This window comes from Neolamprologus brichardi, chromosome 4 (assembly GCF_056152115.1).
Source record: "Neolamprologus brichardi isolate AB-2024 chromosome 4, ASM5615211v1, whole genome shotgun sequence".
Lineage (NCBI taxonomy): Eukaryota > Metazoa > Chordata > Actinopteri > Cichliformes > Cichlidae > Neolamprologus > Neolamprologus brichardi.
The window spans coordinates 971,250-994,707 of NC_142107.1; the positions used below are offsets into that span (position 1 = coordinate 971,250).

Here is a 23,458-nt window from a genome sequence, read left to right on the forward strand (position 1 = left end):
TTAGCTACCAAGCTCCTACATTGACATTATTGTTTTATTATTACCCATAGCTGCTACCTTAACAGTAGCTTAGCAGATGGCTAATGTGGCTATTGGATAAACATATTTTCATCTGCTCCATTATTTCCCGAGGTGTCGCCACATCATTTGGATCTACTGATGTCTGATTTGGCACAGTTTTTTACGCTGGATGCTCTTCCTGATGAGCCCATTTATCCAGGGTTGGGAAGGGCACTAGAACCAGTACAGTAGCTTGAGGCTGGATTTATATGTGTCAAATAATGGCTAATAGATAATATGTGCACTTGCCAGGTTAACATTTATGGTAACTGTTTAGTACTAAAGTGTTGTTGAAACTGGAGTTTTACTGAAATTCCTGATAAAATATTTTTTAATGTTTTCAATCTCAATTACCGTTAATGTGTTCAGCTGCTAGTGAGTGGAGGGGTCAACCCTAACCCTATGTCCTGACTAAAGTTTAGTGTCAACCACAGGAGGTTAAAATAGCACTGTTAATATCGATACTGTTGCTAATTAGCATCTAATTGGTTTTTTTTGTTTTTTACAACGCTATACCGTTTGTAATTTCTTCCTTCTTTCACTGCCCTGAGTGTTGGATAGAGGACCTACACTTCAGGCTGAATATTAAACAAAAGGTGAGGCTTTATTGTGGTTGATCAAAGTTCCACTTTAAATACAAAAAAGTCCAACTAAAACCATATAAAAAAATATGAAGGCACAGACAGGAGCAAACCAGACTGAAAAAAGGAAAGACTCAAGTTCCTTGTATTCGTTATTTTCTGCAAACAAATAGATCTCTGCTCTCTGTCTACACCGCCATAGTCACTGCGCACATGACAGAAAATATTTCTTAAACCGTCCAAAAGTGTACATCTGGAGAGTTTTTTTAAAATGCTGTTTTAAAAAGAAGCATTATTACTGTGATTGGGTGTGAGTGTGAGTTAGATGCTAAAAAGAAAACCTAAGCCTTGGACCAATGTACCCATGTAGAGATGTAAGAATAGACAGTAGCGAACCAGTATGCACCCCTGTTGTGAATGCAGATTGGGCACCAGCATTTGTCAGAGACCTCTGAGGTGTTGACTGAAGCATGGCAGTCCACCAGCCAAGCAGGACCCCTGAGGTGTCTCTGCTTTCGCCTGAGTAAAAATGGATCAAAGCTAAGAAGCAGAAATGACAACCACTGTTCAGTCTAATCTCATTTCACAGGAATGGGTGACTTTAGCTGAAAGCACTAGGAAGGCATGAACTTTATCTTTCTCGCCCTGTTCACTGCATAGGCAATCAGGTTGATGCAATAACCGCCCAGGGCCATAAATGAAAACGGTAAAGTACAAACTGCAGACTTATGAAGACACAGAGAAACTGGTGGAGAAAAGAGAAGGTGACAGACAGAACGAGGAGATGTGAGTTGATGATTAAAATGGTATGTTGATGCAATCCCCTCCTATCTTAGGTAGGGTGATAATCACCATGAGGAGTCAGATGAGAGCTGTGACTGCATGCCAGGCAGAATGGGAACTGTGCAGACTGTGGTAAATTAGCCTTCTGTATGGATCCCAGCATCACAGATAGATAGAAAAGATAGAGAGTCTTTAATGTGTACGGAAAAAAACAGCACAAACGGCTTCTTTCCATGAATAGAATCCTTATCAGTTTCTTTTTCTTAAAGTTGCTTTTTTTTAACGTGTATTTTCCCTTCTGGTATCAGCCTCAATATCAGATGTCTCTCCCTGCATTAACATCACCTCTTCTATTATTATTTGAACATTTTATCTCCTTGCTCTCGTCATCACAAGCTAAGGAACAGAAGTCGAGGGGGCAGAAACCTTCGCCCGTGTGACATATGCTCTCATGGCAGCCAGTGTCACAGAAATCGATGCCACTCCTCTGCCGCATGGAGCACACCCTGCCATCTGTCTCATTAACCTGGCTTAGCAGCATACAAAACCAGACCGTGTGCTCGTGGGCCTGTGTATGAAAACATAAAGGAGAGATGCTAAAGAAGAAAAACAGCAGGGAAGACCAAAAAGCAAAAGCTTAAGGTAGAGAGAAAGTCTGGAAAATGGGCACTCATCCTGTGGGCACAATTTAAAATGAAGGTGAACTGTTTTGTGGGGTCGTAGTTTGTGTCAGTGATGCACAGTGAGGTTTAATGGAGGAGGAGGAAGCAGGCAAGACATCTCTGAGAGAGGTTAGGTAAATCATTCAGCTTCACCTGTTCGGACCTCAAAGCTCCATCCCTGTTAGTACTGCTTCATACCTGTGAAATACCTAGCACTTTTGGGGAGGCTGTGGCTCAGCAGGTAGGTAGGGGCATCGTCTCCCAGAAAGTTGCTGGTTCGCTTTTCAGCTCTTGCAGTCTGGATGTTAAAGTATCCTTGGGCAAGATACTGAACTCCAAGACGTATCCACTGAACTGTGTGTTAGACAGAGTGCTTAGGTATGGAAAAAAAGTATGTGTGTGTAATTAGGTAGGCTTGTAATAAAAGTGCTTTGAGTGCTCATTTAAGAGTAGAAAAGTGCTATACAATCAATATATTTATAGAGTACTTTAACTAAATTGAAAACATCGGTTTATTATCGATGCACCAAGGTTAAGTTAATGTTACCGTCAGCACTTTACCTTTAACATAGCTAAGATTACCACTGTCTTCAGCATAATTTTCTAGGATTGTTTGCCACTGGGAGAAGTTGGGTATTTGGGCATTCTGACAGGAAGACTTCAGGAAGTTAGGGAGGAAGCATAAAGTTAAACTAAACCAGGAGGAAGCTGTTATGGCTGAAAAGCTAAAACGGGACTTTCAGTCAGTAGATAGTGGTTTGAATCCAAGTAGAGAGCCCATGTTAATAAATTATTTTTAGCATAAGTTGATTTTTTTCTTTCTTTCAATTTTCAGCTGGACCTTGGGACAGGCCAGCCTCCACCTTTTGACTTTGCAGTGAAAGACATCTCTATAATGCTTGTATTATTATTAGAAACCTATTTTTTAAATAGTAATTTTCCAGTGGAAGAGGTGAGTGAGTGGAGATGAAACTTGGTTTTATTTGAATAAACTGAGCTCAACTACATATGGATTTAACAAGGCCTTGAATGTTCTGTAGACCTCTCCTTGATTCTGTCAGAACACAGCGTAGCTGAAAGGTGATGTTTTTTCAGATTTATTAAGCAAAGCATTCATCTCTGTGTGCCTTTTATCTCAGTGTGACTGCAGTCACATAAAAGACTTATTCTCCTCTTCATTAGAGGTAAAGAGTGGGAAGTGGGACAGATGAGCACAATTTTGATCATTTTCTGTAAGATCTCTATGCTTATCAGTCTAGCCACAGATTTTAATGCCAGTGAGGTGAGAAATCCCATCAGGTGTGAAAATGTGTTAATTGGCAGGTGAGACAAACACAGAACAGAAGAGCGGTCAGGAAGGGTAAAGGGTAAAGATTTAAAAATGGAAGGAAGGGTGTTGATGAGTGGAAGCAATGTCACAGTACCCAGGATGGTGAAAGGTGGGGAAAAAATATTTAGTACTATTATGCTGTTCTAGTTACAAACAGGATATTTCTGAATAAATAAAGAGAAAAAACACAGAAAATCCTAAATAGCATAGGAAAGAGATAAATGGTAATAAATAGAACACGAAGGCAAAAAGGTCAATGTGGATGGGATGTAGTGAAGTGAGAAATGTGGACGGTCGTGGAAAACGGCCATGCAACAGAGAGAGAAAAAGACAAAAATGAAGCTGATCAAAGGGTGGATTTACAGAGAATGAACACACATTTGTGCGCACACTGTCAGACTAAATCTTTGCAGGATAAGTTTATTTATCCTAAGATTAACTGGCTTACAAGCTCCATTAGGCAAACTTTCAAGATGTCCTTAAAATGAACCAAACTAAAGTGTGTGTTTATACAGAGAATTCTTACTGTTATTCCAGATACAGCAGTGGTCTTTTGATAAATGCTGACAGCATTTATGTGCAACTAATGTATCAATAAAAAGGCATATGGATTATCACAATATGTGTTTTCCTTAAGTAAAACATGATCATTTTGATTACAAATAAGTGATTGACTTGCTGCAGTGATTTAGGTGCTTTTTGCATTGTTATGATTGCAAGAATTATTCCTAAAATTGATTGTGGAAGCACAAGTTTCGCATTAAAAGCATATTTTCTTTAAATAATCAAATCGATGCCTACAAATTCCAACACCTGTGATTAAAAATCACATAATAATTACCAAACATTTATGTCTTACTGTCTTATTCCATCCCCCTCTTCTGAAAATATCCACACAAGGCATAAAAGTTCAAAAGTCAGCTTGTGCAATTGCCAAAATTTTTTTTATATAAGTCCATGAAGAAAAGACCAGCAATTTTTTACTATTAGGATTAAACCTAAAGTAGTTTTCTGTGTAATTTCATCAATTTTGATGACATCTCCAGCACCACTGAGTTAAACGGAGCCCCAAACCATGACAGAGCCTCCACCGTTTTTTTAATGATGGCTGTAGTCACTCATGTTGTACTTCACTCCTCATCTTCCCTGTTCACTGACAGTTTAAACATAACATTTCAAATTTGCATTCATCACTCTATCAGATGTGTTCCCACTGATTTTTGAGTACAGTTCTTGAGTAATTTGGCATACCTCAGCCTTTGCCACCCTTCAACATTTCTGAACCGGCTTGAGTGAACAGTAGATGGATCAACTGAACATCCAGATGCATCTCTCAGGTTTTATGTCAGGTTTTGCTGGATTTTCCCTGTTTCTTAAGGACATGACTTCCAGACTGTTCATGTGCTATAGTCCTGCCTCTCTCCCCCCCCCCCCCCCCCCCCCCCACCACTTGTCCAGGACACGCTGCACACCAACCTGAAATATGCCAATTTTTCAGCTAATAGGATAACCTTTATTAGTCCTACATAATAGCTCTTTGCTAAGTTGTCTGTTATGTGTAGCCGTAACACTGGTCCTTGAGTTCCTTGAGATGACCATTTATGCTTGAATGAGTCATAGGGTGGTGTTAAGTGACTCAACAAACAAACAAAAAACAAGTACAACAACATTCCTCTGAAATATAAAGAAATCAAGTGTGACTCAAAACTTTGCTTAGCAATAAAGATGAGCCATGGCCATTGTTTGAAAAAATTACAGCGCATTTGGTTTGCTCATGCATACCAACAGAAGCTAACAGTAAATTGGCAGTGCTTACCGGGTGGGAGGTTAGTGGGGGATAATTACATTGTCACTGGTGACTGGTGTTCCATGTGGAGATGCAAAGATAGTTTGAAGAAATAATTGACCAGTTACTCAGTGCTCCCTGAAAGTGGCTGCGATATCACCCAACTAAAGTATGCTTGAGAAAGAAGGCAAGTTTGCTCCCATGGAAAGATGAATGTGGCCTGGACACACAATAATTTTAAAATCTTTACAGATTATAAAAGATCTTACCTAAATTACCCTAAATGTCCGCTCATATTGTTGGGTTATTTTAACAGGCAGATTAACAATTCCAAGAAATTGGACTAATAGGAACTGGTTTTCTAAAAGAACCGGTTCTCAAATCCCATCCCTAATTGTAGGCCTGTTGTGGACTGTATTAGATTTCATAAACTTATAGGTGTAACAAATTTTGACTTTTTTATACGTACTGAAAAGATGGATCTCACCCATGCTCAGTGCTTTTGGAAATAATCTAAAGAAACTATAGGGAAAAAAAACCCTTCTTTATTAGTTCTTCCCACCTTTAGTGTAATCTACAAAGTTATAAAAAAGTTGACCTTAATGTTACTGAGGTGGAAACCTGCCTTGAACCTCCTCTTATGTTTTGGTCTCCACACAGTGGATTGGGTCTTTGTGCTAAAACCTTCAAAAAGTGATTGATGATTTTAATTAAATGTTGGGAGCCACACTGGGAGCCGACTGAGTGCTAGACTGCCCTCTGTTGGGCTTGGAGGACTGGCGCTGACCCAAATACACTGGATGCCTATTACCTTCAATGGCTCAGCCAGACAAGGTCTCATTTACATGGTCAGTACAAGTAATTAAGTCCACATTCTAAAGTGTAATTAGTTCCTGCAGTAGCAGTATTATGGTACGATGCTCTCATACTCTATATCTCTACTACATTCAGTAGAGATTCATTCGACATTCAAATCAAAGAATATGCACAATAACTGAATATAATAACAAAATGGCATTGCACGTTTACACCAGACTGCCACTATCTCAGGGAGTTACTGCTGTGATTTGCTTTGGTGCTTGTTACACATACCAAGGCCTCTGTCAGCACAGGTTAGGGCAGACTAGCTGGTGTAAGTAATGCGCTCTGACCCAGTTCAACATCCCCAGTAATTTACCCTGAGTTAGGGCAGATTTAAAGGTCTCTGTGGATAATCCAACTCAAGAGAAATTAAATTATCCACAAAATAATATGTCCTGCTGTGTAGGTATTAGTGAGTTACTTAGCACTAAATAACACATACAATTTTCTGCTATGTCCTATCCTGAGCCAGCCCTATTTCTTTATGAGACAGACTTTCTTGTCATTTTTAAGTGGTCTTTCTGAAAAATTTCAAAAATTTTATTTGGACATTGGCTGCTTTTCCCACTCATCTTCAGTCCAGTCCAGTTTCTTAAGCCACCATTCAAGCATAAAAAAGCTCCTAACTCAGTGGATGAATCAGTGTTGTGTCTGCACTGAACAGACTTAGGCCCATTATTACAAGCAGCAGTGGCGGTCCTAGCCTGTTTGGCGCCCTGGGCGAACACTCCCTCCCTCTAATTTTGCACTCCAGTCGAACACCCATCCCCCAACCCGAGGATCACCACAACATAACCCAATAGACCTACACCTTAATTCACAGATTCACTTTGTCTAGGGTTTATTTCTGGGATTTTGCACAACCCAGGATTCAAATCATGAATACATAATGCGCTTGGATTTACAACATTAGGAATGAAATGTGCTCTATTTGGAAGCAGTTGGGCCCCCTCCCCTTTCGACAGGTTGTGTGTGAAACTTTAAATCATCAAAATGTAAATTTTAAATTTTAAATTGTTATTGATCCGTTTGCCCCTAGTCCTAGAGTGTATATTTATTTTCTTACTCTTCTTATATTTATTGTTTGTTTACTTGCACTGCTGTAACTGGAGCTTCGTCGTCTCGTCTCTCTATATACTGTACTGTATGTAGCGGAGATGACAAAGTTTATTTTGACTTCAGCACAGCAGCGAGCAGGCGCACCGAGGGCTCTCGCGCTCACTTTTCGCGTATAGAATTTAGAAAAAACATCGGTGCAAATTATAAGTCTGTATCATGCTGTCTGGTGTTTTCGTGTTTGTTGGTTTGTTTTTATTTTGTTTTATTTTGCGAGTTGGTTATTAGATGCAGCTCCAGCCAGCCAGAGAACCCCCCGCCGCCCCGCCCTCTCCTCTCTGCGCCGCAAGCAGCAGGCACACCTGGCAAACGGAGGGCGCCCTTACTCCCAGCAAATGGGCGATAGAAAACCGATCGGTGCCTATGTCATTCCCAATATGCGCTGGTTGATGTCGGGGCAGCATGAGTACAAGCAATTTATTTATTTTTTGCCCGTGAAGCCGCCCCCCACCACGATGCCGCCCCGGGCAACCGCCCGTGTCGCCCGTATCAAAAACCGCTACTGACAAGCAGCCTGTCACAGAAACACATAATTTGTTCTGATTTCTTTAGTTGAATCTTTAAAAATGCAAACAATAACACAGTTTAAAATAAAGAAATCGTACTTTTGCACCAACAAGGTGATTCACAGAGAGTCACCATATTAGCTGAAAACAGCATGGAGTGCAGCATGTCCTTAAAATATTGAAAAAGTGAGGAAACTGTACAAATGGAAGACAAAAGAAGAACCCAACAAACATGCCCTATGCACACACAGCCCTACAATCCAATCCCCATTTATATATTTTTTTATAAATGCTGTTTATAAATGAAACAGCATTTATAAAAAATAAATGCTGTTTCATCCAAATGTGAGAAAACAAACACTTTCATAAAAGAAGACGTACAAACTTGTACATTTGTACATTTTCTTCTCTCTTTTATTATATTCCTACCAAATATATCAACTTTATCACTTAGTTGTGAATATAAATACTTTCTGCATCCATTAAATTACTTACGCGTATTATTTTGTCTGCTGTGGTTGCTAACAGCTCGCAATTAGAAAAAAAATCACTGTGTATTGTGGCTGCGAGACAAACTGTACACAGCGGTACCACATTATAACAGCCCACAGTCTTTCTTCTGGCAATGAACTGCTGCACAGAAAACCTCATCATCTGCGATTGTTTGGTGCTCCAGTTGTGGGGTATTCTTGTCTTTGCACTGAGTGCAGGCTGTGGTTTTTGTCTGTGCATGTAATCTGCTCAGGTTATTTGTGTGCTTTGTATTGTGGATGCTGGTTGGTTTCTGTATGTGCTGTTTATTTTCTTTCTTTCTTTCTTTCTTTCTTTCTTTCTTTCTTTCTTTCTTTCTTTCTTTCTTTTTCGTGGCGTGCTGGGGATTTAAGCTGTTCGGGTTTGTGTCTGCACTCAGGGTCAGGTGTTACACATTTCAGGCTCACTGCCTCCTATCTCACTTGAGGCTCAACAGCCAACCTCACACGCACACACATGCACAAGCATTCATGCATGTGCAAACATACATGAATACAGTACAAAAATAATAGCACACACCCCCTCTTAAAAAATTACCCTCCGTTGTGCTCATGTGTCTTTTTCTCACCTATTACTTCAGGGTTTTTTTTGTTTTGTTTTTTAAGAACAGCATCTGTTGCCTGCCATCACTGCTCTGTCTCAACTCCAACTTTTACCTCACTTCGTTTTTATTGCTTTCTGTGTTGTTTGTCTCTCTTCCTCTGATGCTCTCTTTCTCTCTCTCTAATGACCTGTCTGCCTCTTCTTATCACATCTCTGTGTGGTCCGAGCTGATGCTTGCCTCAGTTTTTTTTGTACTCTTCACACACATACAAACACACACTTGCATCCACTTGTCAAGGACAGAGGGCGGAGGGGGTTACCTCTATGCAGCTTACCAATCTGCACACTATCGACAGTGGTGCAACACACAAACACACACACACACGCACAACAGATGATTCATCATGAGAACTACCAAACACCAGAAGTAGGAGATTCTTATGCACTTTCACAGCATCTAAAGACAGAGCAAATCTAATACACAATCTCAACTTTGATAACTTCCATCTTTCTAACGCATCATTTTTCCCCACTCTGCTTTTTCAGAGCACGGGAGATGCAAACCCACTTGCATGATTATCTCTTGAATTTCTTAACTACCCACCCCCTTCTATATCTGCCAATCTTTACTTCCATACTTAGAAATGAATAAATAATTAGAACTCTTACCGTGAGGGTAGGGATGGCTGTGACGAGCGAGTAGATGAGCACCGGAGGGATCTTGCTGGTATCATCCGGACCAGGGTAGGGCTTAGAGAAGGTCTTGTCGTAACAGAAGAAGCCCTGGATGTGCACGGGGAAGGTGTCCGTGTACTCAAAGTAGTAAGCCAGCAGCACCGTCCCAGCCATGATCACCAGCTGGAAATAGAACATTATCCCTCCGTTAGGAAGCGAGAGGACGAGAGGTGAAGCAGAGGAGGTAGAGGTGGAGGAGCCGGAGTGGGAGCGGGAGAGAAAGAGGGGAGAGACGAGTCCCTGTACCCCTCAGCAGCGGGGAGATGCATAGGAAATGCCGGATCCAGAGAGAGGCAGAGTGAGAGGTTCAGTGTTTGGAACCAGGAGACATGGCGAGAGAGAGAGAGAGAAAGATGAGAAGACAAGAAATAAAAGAGCCAAATCTGCAGGAGACTTCTCTCATCAAGAGATGGAAACAAAGATTCAAAGAAGGGGAAAAAAACAAAACAGGATAAAAGAGGATTCCCAACACTGCAAGCAGCAAAGAAACAAAGAATTGCATAGAGAGTGAGCAAGAGAAGAAGAGAGTGAGAGAGCAATGGAGAGAGAAAGAGTGATAGAGAGAGGGAGGGAGAGAGGAAGTGAAATGTGAGGGAGAGGAAGGGGGAGGCAGCCTTCATGCTGCTGGCACTCATGAAATCTACTACAGTTGAGCTGTGGGTGTATTTGTAGATGTTGCGTGCACATGTGTGTGTCAGTGTGGAATACATGAGTGTGTGTGGCATGATCACGTGCACAGAGACTGAAGTTTCTGCAGACACATGGCTCTAACCATCAGCTGCTATCCCCGCTAAAAAGTTTAGTTGATATCATGCAAAATTTAATCAATTTCATTTCATTTTCTGATGTAACTTGATGGCTTTTTAAGTTTTCAAAAGAGGCATTTTCCCTCTGCGTGTCCATTTTAGAATTCATTTGTGCACTGCTTTCTACTTTGTTTTCTCTGATCACTTTGATTTCAAAGTGATCAGAGAATGCTTCCCTGTGCCATTTCAAGCTGACACATGCAAGCAGTGCGCCAACTTGAAATGAAATTCCAACCTAGTGAGCAGCGTTACGAACCCTGATTGGTACTCACAGCTTGTTTTTGCAGTTTCCAGAAGGAAACAAGGAGGAAGTTTCTCTAACACAAGTCCCAAATGAGAGTGCACTCCTGAGATCTGCAGATTCACAAATGCAGCAGATCAAAGGCAGCAAAACTGATCACGATTTGTAGTAATTAAAGCCTCACCAATTTACCAATATTGTGGACCAGTATTGTCGACTGATATTAGCTACTGGCCAATCCATCTGTATCAGCATTAATAACAGCTAATAACTGACAATGTAAAAAATAAAGATCGTAGAAACACCCTTGACACGTGTTATGAATTTTGATGTTACGTTAGTTGTCCACCAGAGGGCAATCTGCATTTTCCTTGTTGGCATCATCAAAAACACAACAACAAGCTGGCTTAAATGTGAAGTCAATAAATAACTACACACAAGAAACGTAAGGGATATTTATGATGAGTATTAAGAACACATTCGGGGGGAAAAAAAGAGTCATTTTGCGATTAAACTTGAAATAGTTTTTTGAGATTAAAGTTGAAATGTGCTGATTACAGCTGTCATTTTAAACTAAACCGCCACAACTCCTATAACCTCTACGAAATGTGTAGATCAGTTAGTGAAACAAACTGATCAGCTGTGTTATGGTGTCTTACATCCAACAGTGTAACCATCAATATCCTTGCATCATTTTGTACAAATCCGGCCAACTCTTCCAAATTTTTCCTTCTGACCAGATGCAACTTTCTGCACCATTTTTTCACTGTCCTTGTTTGTATAAGGATGGCTGTAGCTCAGGAGGTAGAGCAGGTCATGTGCTGATTGGAAGGTTGGTGGTTTGATCCCTGGCTCCTCCAGTCTGCATGCCAAATATCCTTGCGCAAATACTAACCCAAGTTGCTCTGTGATGCATTCATCACAGTGTGAATGTGTATGATTGGTAGATAGAAAGCATAGAGCATTCCAATCCATGTGACTGGAGTAGAAAATAAGAATCAGTCCATTTAGCAATCACCACACTGTGTTTATGTGCTTAAATAATTTCTTTGTAACTGTGTCAGGCAAGTTATTGTTAATGTCTGGCTCTCTTCCACAGTGTCTTTGTCCTGTCTTCCTCCACTCACCCCGGTGGCGGCAGGTGGCTTCGCCCTCTCTTAGCCTGGTTCTGCCAAAGCTTTCTTCTTGTTAAAAAGGAGTTTTTCCTTCCCACTGTTGCCAAAGTGCTTGCTCATCAGGGGTTATCTGACTGTTGGAGTTTTCTCTGTTTGCTGTGTATTGCTGTAGGGTCCTTACCTTACAATGTAAAGTGCCTTGAGGCAACTGTTGTTATGATTTGGTGCTATAGAAATAAAACTGAATTGAACTAAATTATTTATTTCACCTTTGCTGAAGAAAATTCCTATTGCCTGGAAAATCATCAACTGAGATCCTAACATGGATCACAGACAATGGGAAATGGTGGGAAAGCTTATTAACTTCATTTGATGGCAGCTGGGACTGTATGTTTTTAACTAGGCTAAGACAGGAAAGATCATGGGCTGTATTCACCCTTGTTTTGTTGGCTATTAAACCTTGATTATACTCTAATTTAGTCAGACATGGACAGCTAGAAATACTGCAGCTGCAGGTGTTCCATCTATAGGCACATGTGTAGTTGGTGTATTTTTGTGTGGTCACAAAAAGCTTGGCAGGCACGTTGACATTAACAGAGACCTGCATGCTCACGTCTGATGACAACATTTCATTCGAACCCACGATGATTGTCTGTCTGTACTGAGAGGTGTGTGCAGTCTGCTTTACTGAAACGAAAGCTATGCACACTTGATGTTTCAGTCTTCTGTCACATCATCAATAAGCACAGGTTACTCAGTGCCACTGGAAGCCATGCTTGCCCATACATCACAATGTTTCACACAGGTTTTACAGATGATGTTGTGAGCGTTGAATCATGATCCATTCCAAACCTTCTCCATATATTTTTTCCCTATAATTCTGTTACATTTGTAGAGTCATTGATCCAATGAATGCTGTTTCGGAACTTTTCTTGCTTTTTACATTTTCTTTCTTTCTTTCTTTCTTTCTTTCTTTCTTTCTTTCTTTCTTTTTGTCTTTCTGTGATGGACTTGTAATGATACATCTACCTCCTGAAAATGGTTCTTGTGAAGGGCTTTTTCTTTTCAGTCAAAAGCATCAGGCAATCATCTACCACTGGTCTCTTCCACAGATATCCAGGCCTTTTTATATAGATATTCAGCCTGTAGTGCTGACCAGCTCACTATATTTTCAGAATGAACTAGAACCGAATGAACTCTCATGTTTCCACTTTCTCTGTGATGGATTTGTTTTATTTTTGAAGTATGGGCAGAATTGCCCATTTCACACACATTGAGAGTTCCACTGAAACTGTTTCCGAAATCCAAATGCTACTGCATCAACTGCAGACCTTTTTACCTCCAAGTACGGGAAACAGCTTTTGCTAGAATTGTCCGATTACATTTGAGCCTCTGAAAAAACACCGTCCCTTAAAATGGATGGAATTCCTAGAAGAAAAGTCAACACTTAAGGCCTATATCTATCTTAGAACTGTAACCTGGGTAAGTATATAAAAAAAGTTGTTTTAGAGCCTGAAAATATATGAATGTTATGGTAAGATGAAGCACAGATCCTTATTCACCATTCATCATTGGCAAATTTTACCTCACATACATGTACACATGTTTACACATGTCAATGTATATCAACATCTACACATATATGTCTGGCATGCACTATACATATGTCCTGAATGTATATATAGAAGGGTGCATGTATTTATATTATGTGCAAATATACATAAATGTTTATGTTTGTATTTTATGTGTTTGTGTATCTAGCACACACGCTTGATGGGAGCTGTTTGTTGGGTTTGCTTTGGGTGAGAGGAGGTGTTCTAAATGTGTGACTCATAAAGCCTTCCCTTGTTTTCCTGTTTGATGGTGTAGCGCTCCTCCCCTGCATTTCCCCAACGTATTGTGACTGACTGTGACTCACGCTTCTAGGAAGAAACACTTTTAAGTCACAACGCCACGTTAAAATCATGATCATACTTATGCATAGTTGAGCACAGAGCACAGCATACCATGTCTCCTTCATTTCCACTTCTATGCGCTGGAAAAATATTAGAGAATGTGCGTCTGCTGAAGATTTTGCCTCAAGCTCCCATATGTCGGAGTTCATAGTTGTTGACCAGCAAATCTGCATCTCCAGCCAATAGATGAAGAGCTTATTTTTAGAGTCATCTTTAGATATGAGCTCTTTCTAAATCAAACCAGGAACCAAAAAAACACTACAAAGGAGTATTACAGCCACATGAATCAAGAACAGAGAATATTCTATTTACTTTACAGAATAAATAGAACATTATGCTATTAATATTCATTAAAATGGAACATCAATAATTTGGTAGCGCATTGGGCTCACAGTTAATAACACCTAACAGATTATTGTTCGTAAAATTATCAATATAACCTTGACCATGACTTTTAGCTTTATTGTCTATAAACCTTATATACTTTATTCTTAGCATTCCAACCTCAACATTTTAACTCAGGGTTCTCAAGTTTTCAAACTTAATTTATAGCACTTTTTAACTTTAAAGATATAGTGTGTAGAATTTCATCACTAGACGTTAATAGATTGTAGATTGCAGTCAACTAAATTCTGTTTTTTATACATTCTAATTCAAGTGCATTATGTTATCTATGGCAGCTGTTATAGGACAAATATTTTTTTACTCAGCAATAGAGATCAGAAACATTAAATTAAATTAAGAATGTACCGCATAATGACACTGCTGTTGTTTCTGTTGTTAGCCACTGTTAGCTGCTGCCAGCTAGCATTAGCTGCTATTAGCCGATGTCAGTCAAGTTTTCTTTTAAGTGGATCTAACATTGCTGGACTCAGGCACGTAGCGAATAAACTCTCATCAATTTAAAAATATAATCAAACTGTTTATCAGTTTGAAAGTGTAATTTTTAGGACACTCGAGCCAAACATTAGCTGGCATAATGTTAGCTTATAACCAGCTATTGTTGTGCTTTAGTTTGTGGTGTTGTTGTCAGGTGCCTAGAAGAGAGGACCATCAAATTTGTCCAATTTGCTGAGAATAGGTAATTGCAACAATTTCAGGAATAAATAGGCATGTTTATGCAGTTTTTTGTGTTTAAAAACATTGATTTCAGTTTAGGAGATTATGTTTAGCGTGAGGAGGAAGAGGATGATTTTTAATCCAGATGGCTGTTAAGTTGTGTCTTTCCTTCATATTTTCACTTCTTTGGTGAGAAGGGGATCCCTTCTCATCACAGGTATGAGCAATCTTAAGTCTGAAGGTGCAGATATGAATAAAAATTTGTCTCCACAGCACACGTATGCTGCTGCATTCTCTTATGTATGTGGCCGGTCTATAGCCATAAAATGTGATTAGATGGAATGGTGCTTTCCATCTTCGCCACTGTATTCAAGAAGGTGGGGCCACATGGCAGCTTCAAAAAAACGGTGTATTTTTATGCAAGATGCAATTGCACACTAATCATGTATTTTTATGAGTTCAATATTCTTTTTTCTATTAAACAAAGTTAAAAAAACAAAAACAAAAAAACCCACTGACTGTTCCTTTAATTTAACTTGTGATTTTTTTATTCTCAGAATGCAAAATAACTAATAAGTGAATAGATGTGTGGCGATACCACTCCTTCAGAAAAGACAGCATGGAATCAAGTACACCATAAAACTTATTTTTTGCAGCTAGTAAAGGGGGGGGGGATAGTCTTGAGTCACTTTCATCGTACCTAACATAACAACTTTTTTTATATTTGCCAGTGCAGATTAAGCCGCTACTCTCATGATGGTTTACTGTTACCTGCAATGTGACTTGTGGCAGTTTATTCACACCCTGGCAACTCTCTGTCCTACCCTCCTCTTGGCACTCCTTCACATTCTTCTCTCAACTCTGCTGTGCACCTGTCTTTATTTTTTTCTTTATTGACCTCGTCCAAAAGAGAGCAGCTATTAACAGAAAAAAGGGACAGGCAGAGTTAGAAACCTGCCCTGCTCTGACCTATTTTTGTCTGGAGATGGAAGGGCAGATCAGCAACACAAAAGATCCGTGGCTTGTCAAGATGAAAGGTCACATTAAGACAGTTCAAGTCTGGAGCTGTCAAAAGGCAATGTGTGGCTGCCTGTTACAGTCGCAAAAAGAGGGTGAAGACTGACGAGTGTCTTCTTCTATTCCCAAGCTTCTAAAGATGTCATCATCTCCCTCTGAGCCTCAGCATTTTCGAAATACGCTTTTTGGCTGTCATATTATGAAGGCGTTAGGAGACTACATCTCATTAAGACATAAAACTCACTTCATTATTTTAGGTATCAGGATATTTTTAACAAGCTTCATTTCCTGATTTTAAAAAAACATGCAGGAAATAAGTTTTGAATCATTGATTTCTGTGAGGCAGTATGAAAAGTGCTTGTCAGTGATAAGAAGAGGGCTTATCTGCCCTGCATGTCTGATCTGTTAAGAATAAAAAGGCAATGAACAATAATTTAATTCATATATCTAAAACCTCGGGTACCCTTACTTTGGTATCATTACATATAGAATAATTACACCTTTAGTCCGCTACAATTGCAGCAACATACACTTTAAATAAAGTTGTGTGTGTTAAATTTACATAAAAATATTTCTGAAGCAAGTTTACATAATGTATGTCTTTATTCACTGCTCCAAATTAGAGCTGCCTATTTTTCATCTTTAAGTACGGAAATAACTCAAGCTCAACAGAGTTCTTTGTCATCAGAGCTAGCAGGTGTCTTTTTCAGATGATATCTTCCAGTAAAAACTGAGTTTCTGATGTTCAGCTGGCTTCTGGTATAAAGGAGAATATTACTGATGTCAGGTTGCAAAGCTGAAAGTTCACAATTTTAGCAACAGAAAATGTTCTTCTTAAGGTTGAAAGAATGTCACCAAATATAACAGGAGCTGATGAAGGAGTCGCTGTCTAAACCAAAACCAAATGCAAAATGCCTGCAAAACCAAAAGTGTCAGTGTAATGGTGCCACTGGTGGAAAAGTTTTGGGAAGAACAAAGTCACTATTTTGGGAAAGACTAATATCAAATGCAAAATTTAATGCAAATCTAAATTGTAGATACTGAGATACTTTAGTGGCATAAAAAGTCAAAACTTCACAACTGTCAGATTAATTCAATGACCAACATGAATGTCTTAATTCACATCAGTCACCAGTGGTCTAAAGTTTGCTTTAAAAGCATCCATCAATCCTTCCATCCATTCATTTTTTTCCATTCAGGGGTGGGTCACAGGGGTTTAGCCTAAACTGGGAAACCCAGACCTCCCTCTCCCCAGCCACCCTCACCAGCTTAACCGGAGGAACACCAGCACATCCTGTGTCTACCCTAGGGCCTCCTCCTGGTAGGACATGCCTGGAACACCTCACCCTTGAGGCAAGCATCCTTATTAGCATCCTTATCAGATGCATGAACCAAGTCAACTGACTCCTTTGCAAAGGCAGTTTGCTTAAAAAGATCTGGAATGGTTTTCCCAAAGACCCAACCTCAAGGCTTGTGGACTATACTTAACAGCTGGTTCCGTGCTTTTAAGGTAAACTCTAACAATTCTGCCAAATATATATATATATATATATATATATATATATATATATATATATATATATATATATATATTCAATTCAATTCAATTCAATTTTATTTATATAGCGCCAAATCACAACAAATGTCGCCTCAAGGCGACATTTGATGCTTATGTGTAAAATTCAATAAAGAAGAACTGTGTTCACTCATCTCCCTGTTTTCCCAGGTTTTTGGCTGCTAGTCTATCCTTTATCCTTCCCTGTAAAACAGAATTGCTTTAGTCCAATCATTTTTCTGTCCACTTTGTCCAAGCCAATCAACCTGCTGCATATTGCGTACTTTAAATTGCACTGATCATCTTTCATCCAGCATGCAAACCACCTCCTCATCTCTGCATCACCCAAGTACTCAGTCTGTATCCTATCTTCACCACCACTACCATCTAGACTGCAGGGGGTCCTGATCTAATTCCTATCACTGCTGGGATTCTGTCTGCTGTGATGGCCCATCAGAGTCTGATTGCCAAATAGCATAACTGAATTCTGTATTGCAAAAAATCCTATTTATTTTATTGTAATGAGCACTCCTTATTGATATATATTACTATTTATATATTCAGATTATTAAAAACCTCACAAACAAATGTGTAAAGCTTTATATATCTTTTTCCATTAGTTATAGTTGGCAGTCTAGAGCAAAATAGCAGATTGGGTAACACACTGGCTGCATGACTGATAAGGAAAAGACAACTTTAAGTATTACAGTCTCTCCCTTGGCAAGACTTAAAAGCCTTAAGACCTAACAGCACACAAATCAAGGCAGGAAAATATTTCTCATCTTGCACATCATCATTCGCTAAAAGGGCACAGTATTCAGTATGTGCTCCCTCTGTGAGCATTGTCACATTCCCGATGGCACTACAGGATGAGCTCTTGCCCTTTTCTCAGATGAATATCCTGTTCTACCTGATATCAGTGTGTCTGACAATGGAAACGTCGCAGTGTGTTTCTCTTTAAACTGCTCCATGCTCCCTGCTGCCTTTAAAGGATAAAACATGGCTCAGATACCCAGACACTCCTTTTCCTGTCCCTGACAGAGATTAAACATTTTACCTGTCAAAAATGCACCCCAACCCACCTTGGTATCAGTTCTTCCACTTCTCCACCAACATACACAGCTTTTTGATGAATATTTCATATCAGCTGATGAACTGACAGACTGTGCCCACTTCTAGTGGCTGCGATGCCACAAGGCAAGAAGGGTTTACATCAGCAGTGACATCAAGATGTCTGAAAACACGGCACAAATAACTGGAAAGCATTTCAGGAACAAGTCCAGGGAACAGCAACAGCCAACGGCATGTGAAGGACCCACCACAGCGAGCTTAGATCCAAAAATATGACCACTTTCCCCTCCTTCATTTAACTGGTGTGAAATACACAGCAACCTCCCACATATCCAGTTTATTTCTATAAACAGGAAGAGACAACACTGCTCAGAGTTGATGAACTTGATCTTAAATAGAAAGTTGTCTTTATATTTTTACAGTTGAGATTTGAGTTTGGATGTTCTCAGCTTTTTTTGAGCAGATTATGTATAGACATCATAGATATCACAACACTTTGCCACTTTTATTATTAATAAACATAAAGTAGTGAAATGTGCAGTAACACCTCAATTCTCTTATTTCCACAGCTTTTATTGTTTTCTGAGGCTGCCATGGACACGCCACAGCGCTCCTGTATTTATTAGCAGTTCATTTTAAAAAGCCACAGGGGTGCGCCTTTATACTCTACCTGCTAGGTAGAGCAGGCTGAGCAAATCCAACATAGCCGTCTAGCTCATTAAAAATAGTAAAAAGGAATTCTAACATGGCACCTTATCTGCAAATCTACCCTCATGTTGTTAAGTGGAAAATGTTTTTTAGGTTCTCTTTTTCCAAAAACAAAACTAAAGACTTTCTTAGGTTGGAGCTCAGACTAATGTAAACATCTACTACTGCAACCATGTTTTTTATCTATCCAATGGATCAAATTCAGATGACATATGGAGTCATTATGAGCTGTGCCTTTAACAAGCAAATATTAACTCACAGGCCAGGGATGCTGTGAGACTTTTGTTAGCAGCTCAAAACTTACCATCTTATCATGTATGGAAGCTTACACTGAAAAAAACGAATTAACTGCGTTTTGCCATTCATAGGTCAAAGAATTTAGGCTCTCAAAAACTTTACTTGCTACTTAAACCACTGATTTATTTGAAATTTTTAGATAATAAGCGGAAATATTGACTGATCTTTTGTGTTTTATTTGTTTTATTTTTAACCAGCAGCGAGCTACTATAGAAAAACTGAGGCAAAATTTTAAAAAATGTATTACTAGTTAGCTGTTTTAATGTCAGTGAACCAACTAATATTGATGTTAATTCTTTTGCACTGTCTTGTAATGTTTCACTATAGTTCATTCAGAAAATGTGATTAATATCATAATAATATTGTTGACTGTGCTATTTGTAGTTCCACTTAAGCACTAAAAGTCGACATGAGCACATGTTTGCAGTCAATCCTTAATGAATTATAACATGAAAATGTACAAGAACCCACAGTTGTATAAAGCAGTGGTTATCACTGTTGCCTAAGAACAAGGAGGTTCCTGGTTAAGACCATCTGGTCAGATAGAGGCTTTCTGCTTGCAGTTTCTGTGCTCTCCCTCTGCCTGCATGGGTTCTCTCAGTGTGATCTGGGTTTCACTCACGGTCCAAAGAAATGTATTTCAAATGGTAATTTAAGCTGGTCATAGGTGTAGATGGAAGGTGGATAAAATGGTCACCTTCATAGAATAAAGTGCTGTATTAAAAGGTGTCAGAAAAAGGGTAAATTTGGCTTCAATTGTGGCCAAGAGAGGCCAATAAGACCAATAAATTGTATTTTATATTTTTAATAATGTCCATCTCTTCAAAACCCATTATGCCAGTTTCTCAAACTTTGAGAAAATAAGTGTTTTTATTTGCTTGTTTCTTTTTTCTACATTGATTTGGTGAGTTTGGTGGTTTTATATCAGGATAGTTCACTGATTTATGGATGGCTATGCATGAAAATGTTACTAAAGGCACGTGAATACGTTTGTTTTTTTGTTTTTTAGGTTTTTTTTACGTTTTTGAGTCATTCTTGTTCTGGAAATTCATCACACTGAGGCACTGATAGAAATCTATCATATAGACTCTATGAGATAGACTAAAAGAGGCAAAAATACACATCTTATATTATATGTTTAGTAATACATCATATCATCATGATATTGTAATAATAAATATAAATTTAGCACTAAAAAACTGTTTCAACCATACATTGTGGCCTGGGATTTTCCTGACTTGAAATCATCCTTAAACATACATTTAAAAAATTGATTTTTCAAAGGTACGCAAAGGTAGGCAAGCTATCTTGTAATTTCTTTAAGTAGTCTTTTGAAGTAGTTCTCAAATCTTCTCTGGGGAGTCCAGTTTGTTCCAGTGTATGTCGTTCCATTGATGCTTTGACTTTGAATGACTTGGCAGCATGTTAGAGATCATTGTCATGCTGAAACATGAAGCCTGATAGTATTGCATGGCGGATCAAAATGTGACAGTATTTTTCTGCATTGATAATTTCATCATTTTCAACTCGTTCTGAAACACCACTGGCTGTAGCCTCAAACCATGACACAGCCTCCACTGTGATTTCACAGATGGGTGTAGTTACTCATTGTTGTATCTCTTTCCTACTTCTTTGTTCAACAACGGTTTGAACAAAACATTTAAAATTTGGATTCATCACTCCATCAGACCTGCTGCCACTGATTTTTGAGTATAGTTCTTGTGTAAGTTGGCATACTTCAGCCTTTTCTTTCTGTTTTCCTACCTTAGTAATAACTTTTTGACTGCCACCCTTCAACATTTCTGAACCAGCTTCAGTGACACTTCACTGATACACACTTTTATTTCACACTTCTGACTTGCTCCATAAATACAGAGATGATTGACAATGGTTTGAAACAAACCTGCACTCGTCCAGCTTACTTTAAATTTTTGCAAGAATATCGGGTTCCTTGGAAGCAAAATATAATGAAATGAGGGGAGACTCAAGACTTCTGCACAGTACTGTACATTAATACTTGTATTGTTGGAAATACTTCAGAATTAATGTAGAAATATGACATAAATGGCAGGTTTACATTAGTGATAGTATGAATTTAAAGAGTACACTTTCAGCTCCTTGCATCCACATCAGTGAGTGCTTCGTTTCCGTCATCGCATCGCAACAATGACTTTTTTGCTGGAAGCATGCTGCCCTCTTTCTGTTAAGGTTGTAAATCAATCAGATAGATTTAACAAAAAGTGTAAACCAGAGAATGCCACGGATTTGATTACCAATAAAATGTTTAGTTGTTCAGACTGATAAGATTGATAAATGTTAAGATTTGCACTTCCACGTCTCCACAGTGTAAGTAAAAGCTACAGCGCTCTAACGAGGGTCACGATCGCTGCTTGTCTTTCCTGTGTTGTTCTCCTTCCCTCTCTTTCTCTGGAGGTCCACGTGTCTCCCTGAATGCTGTTAAAGCTGTGTTACCTAAAAGAGCAGTTTTGTGTTTTACAGATGGAGGATTTAGAGCAGAAGCACAGGAGAGGCACAGGAGTCCACCATCAGACACATGCTATCCATTAAGAGGCCTGCCATCAACACACGCTACACTGCACCTGGCCAGCATGTCAGGAGTCCTGGAGGAAGAGGTGGAAGCCCAGAAGAGTAGCGGAGGTAGCAGGGGATTGAAAAACAATGGAACAGGAAAGAGGGTTGAAAGAGGAGTTTGGACGATGACGGTGAAAGAACACAGACTGGGTGCTGGGGAACAGGTGCAAAGTGGGGTGCAGCAAAATTACCTTGCTGCCTCCACCTCTGCTCTATTTTCTTTTTCACTGTTTGTCTTTTAAAAATATCATTTCTACTCAGGTGTTTTTTGTTTTTTTTTGTGGAATCCATCTCATAGTCTCAAATCCCCAGTGCTGTCAGCATAAAAAGCAGCCACCTTGTTGAAAATATGAAACATACATGAAACACGACAACAAAGTCTCACTGGGGTGTACATGTGTAAGCTCTATGTGCTTTTGTCAGACCTGCAGCAGCGCTTCGGCTTTGCTGCTCTGCCGCGAATGCCACAAAAACACATCTACGGTGCTCAATGGTAACGCTCTTCGGTGTTGAAGCAGAGGAGCTTCACACCATGACAAACTGCACAGAACAAAAAATGTGATAAATTATTGAGTAACTGGTGTATCTGGTTTCCTCTGCTGCACATTCCAGAAAAAAACAAAAACAAAACAAAAACCCCCACAAAGACTGTAAACTTGTATTCTTTTACTGGGATTTGGAGCTTGTATCACCACCTAGGTTTGAAGCCAAACACCACCTACTAGCCAATACGTTGCCAGTGCAACCACCAACACCACCCACACGCCGCCCTCCCACTTCCATTTCTTTGGTTCTCCTCTCAGCCTTTGATTAAATAAAAGAAAGGCCATGACCCTAGCTCTACGCACGGGATGATTTCCATCATGTCATCCTAATATGTGTTATTTTATGTGAACTGGAAGCTAACAGGCGGCCGTCGGTAGCTTCATGGCTCAGCGGTCTGTGCTGATTCTAATCTGTCATTCTAAATACAATAGAGACTTTCTGCTGAGAGTGGCATTAAGAGAACTAGAAGGGGGAGAAAACAATAAAAACCCAGTTTATTTGGTGCAGTATACCCTGTTATATATCAACACTGTTAAAAAGCCTTGTGGCTAGAAGTGTTCACGAATGAAGGGCTCAGGTTTGTAAGTTTGCCTGCACGGAGACAAAAGGATGAAATTGACTTCTCTTCTTTCAAACTGTATGTTACTGCCCTAAAGTGTTGAAGAGGTTCGAAACAGATTTTACGATCTGACTCTGCAGTTCTTCTAAGGCTAACCGCTCCACAACTTTACTTTTGTTTGAGTACACCAGTATAGTCTTATATAGTTTATAGTTATAGTTTTAGAACAATAGTCTGGGCTCGCACCTGGTCCATTACACACTGTTAGAGTCAGAGTGAGAGGAATCCTATTCACACTAAATGCAGGACAGAACAGCTAACCATCCACAATCAACTCCATTTAGCTGGGCATACAGCATGGTGCACAATGATTTGTGAAGCATAAACAATTTGTTACATTAATATTTGTACCATCCATTCTCTTCCACTTATCCAATTCAGGG

At 39.4% G+C, this 23,458-nt stretch overlaps 1 protein-coding gene across 4 annotated transcripts in view; it reads right to left on the reverse strand.

Annotated features, from left to right (window-relative positions):
* The window catches only part of plppr2a (phospholipid phosphatase related 2a), a 70,412-nt gene that overhangs the window by 25,717 nt on the left and 21,237 nt on the right, over positions 1–23,458 (reverse strand). For all 4 annotated transcript variants that reach the window (XM_006805039.2, XM_006805041.3, XM_006805040.3 and 1 more), the window contains one exon: positions 9,429–9,617. In XM_006805039.2, coding sequence (XP_006805102.1) covers positions 9,429–9,617 — 189 coding nt within the window. The remainder of the gene's footprint in view (positions 1–9,428; positions 9,618–23,458) is intronic.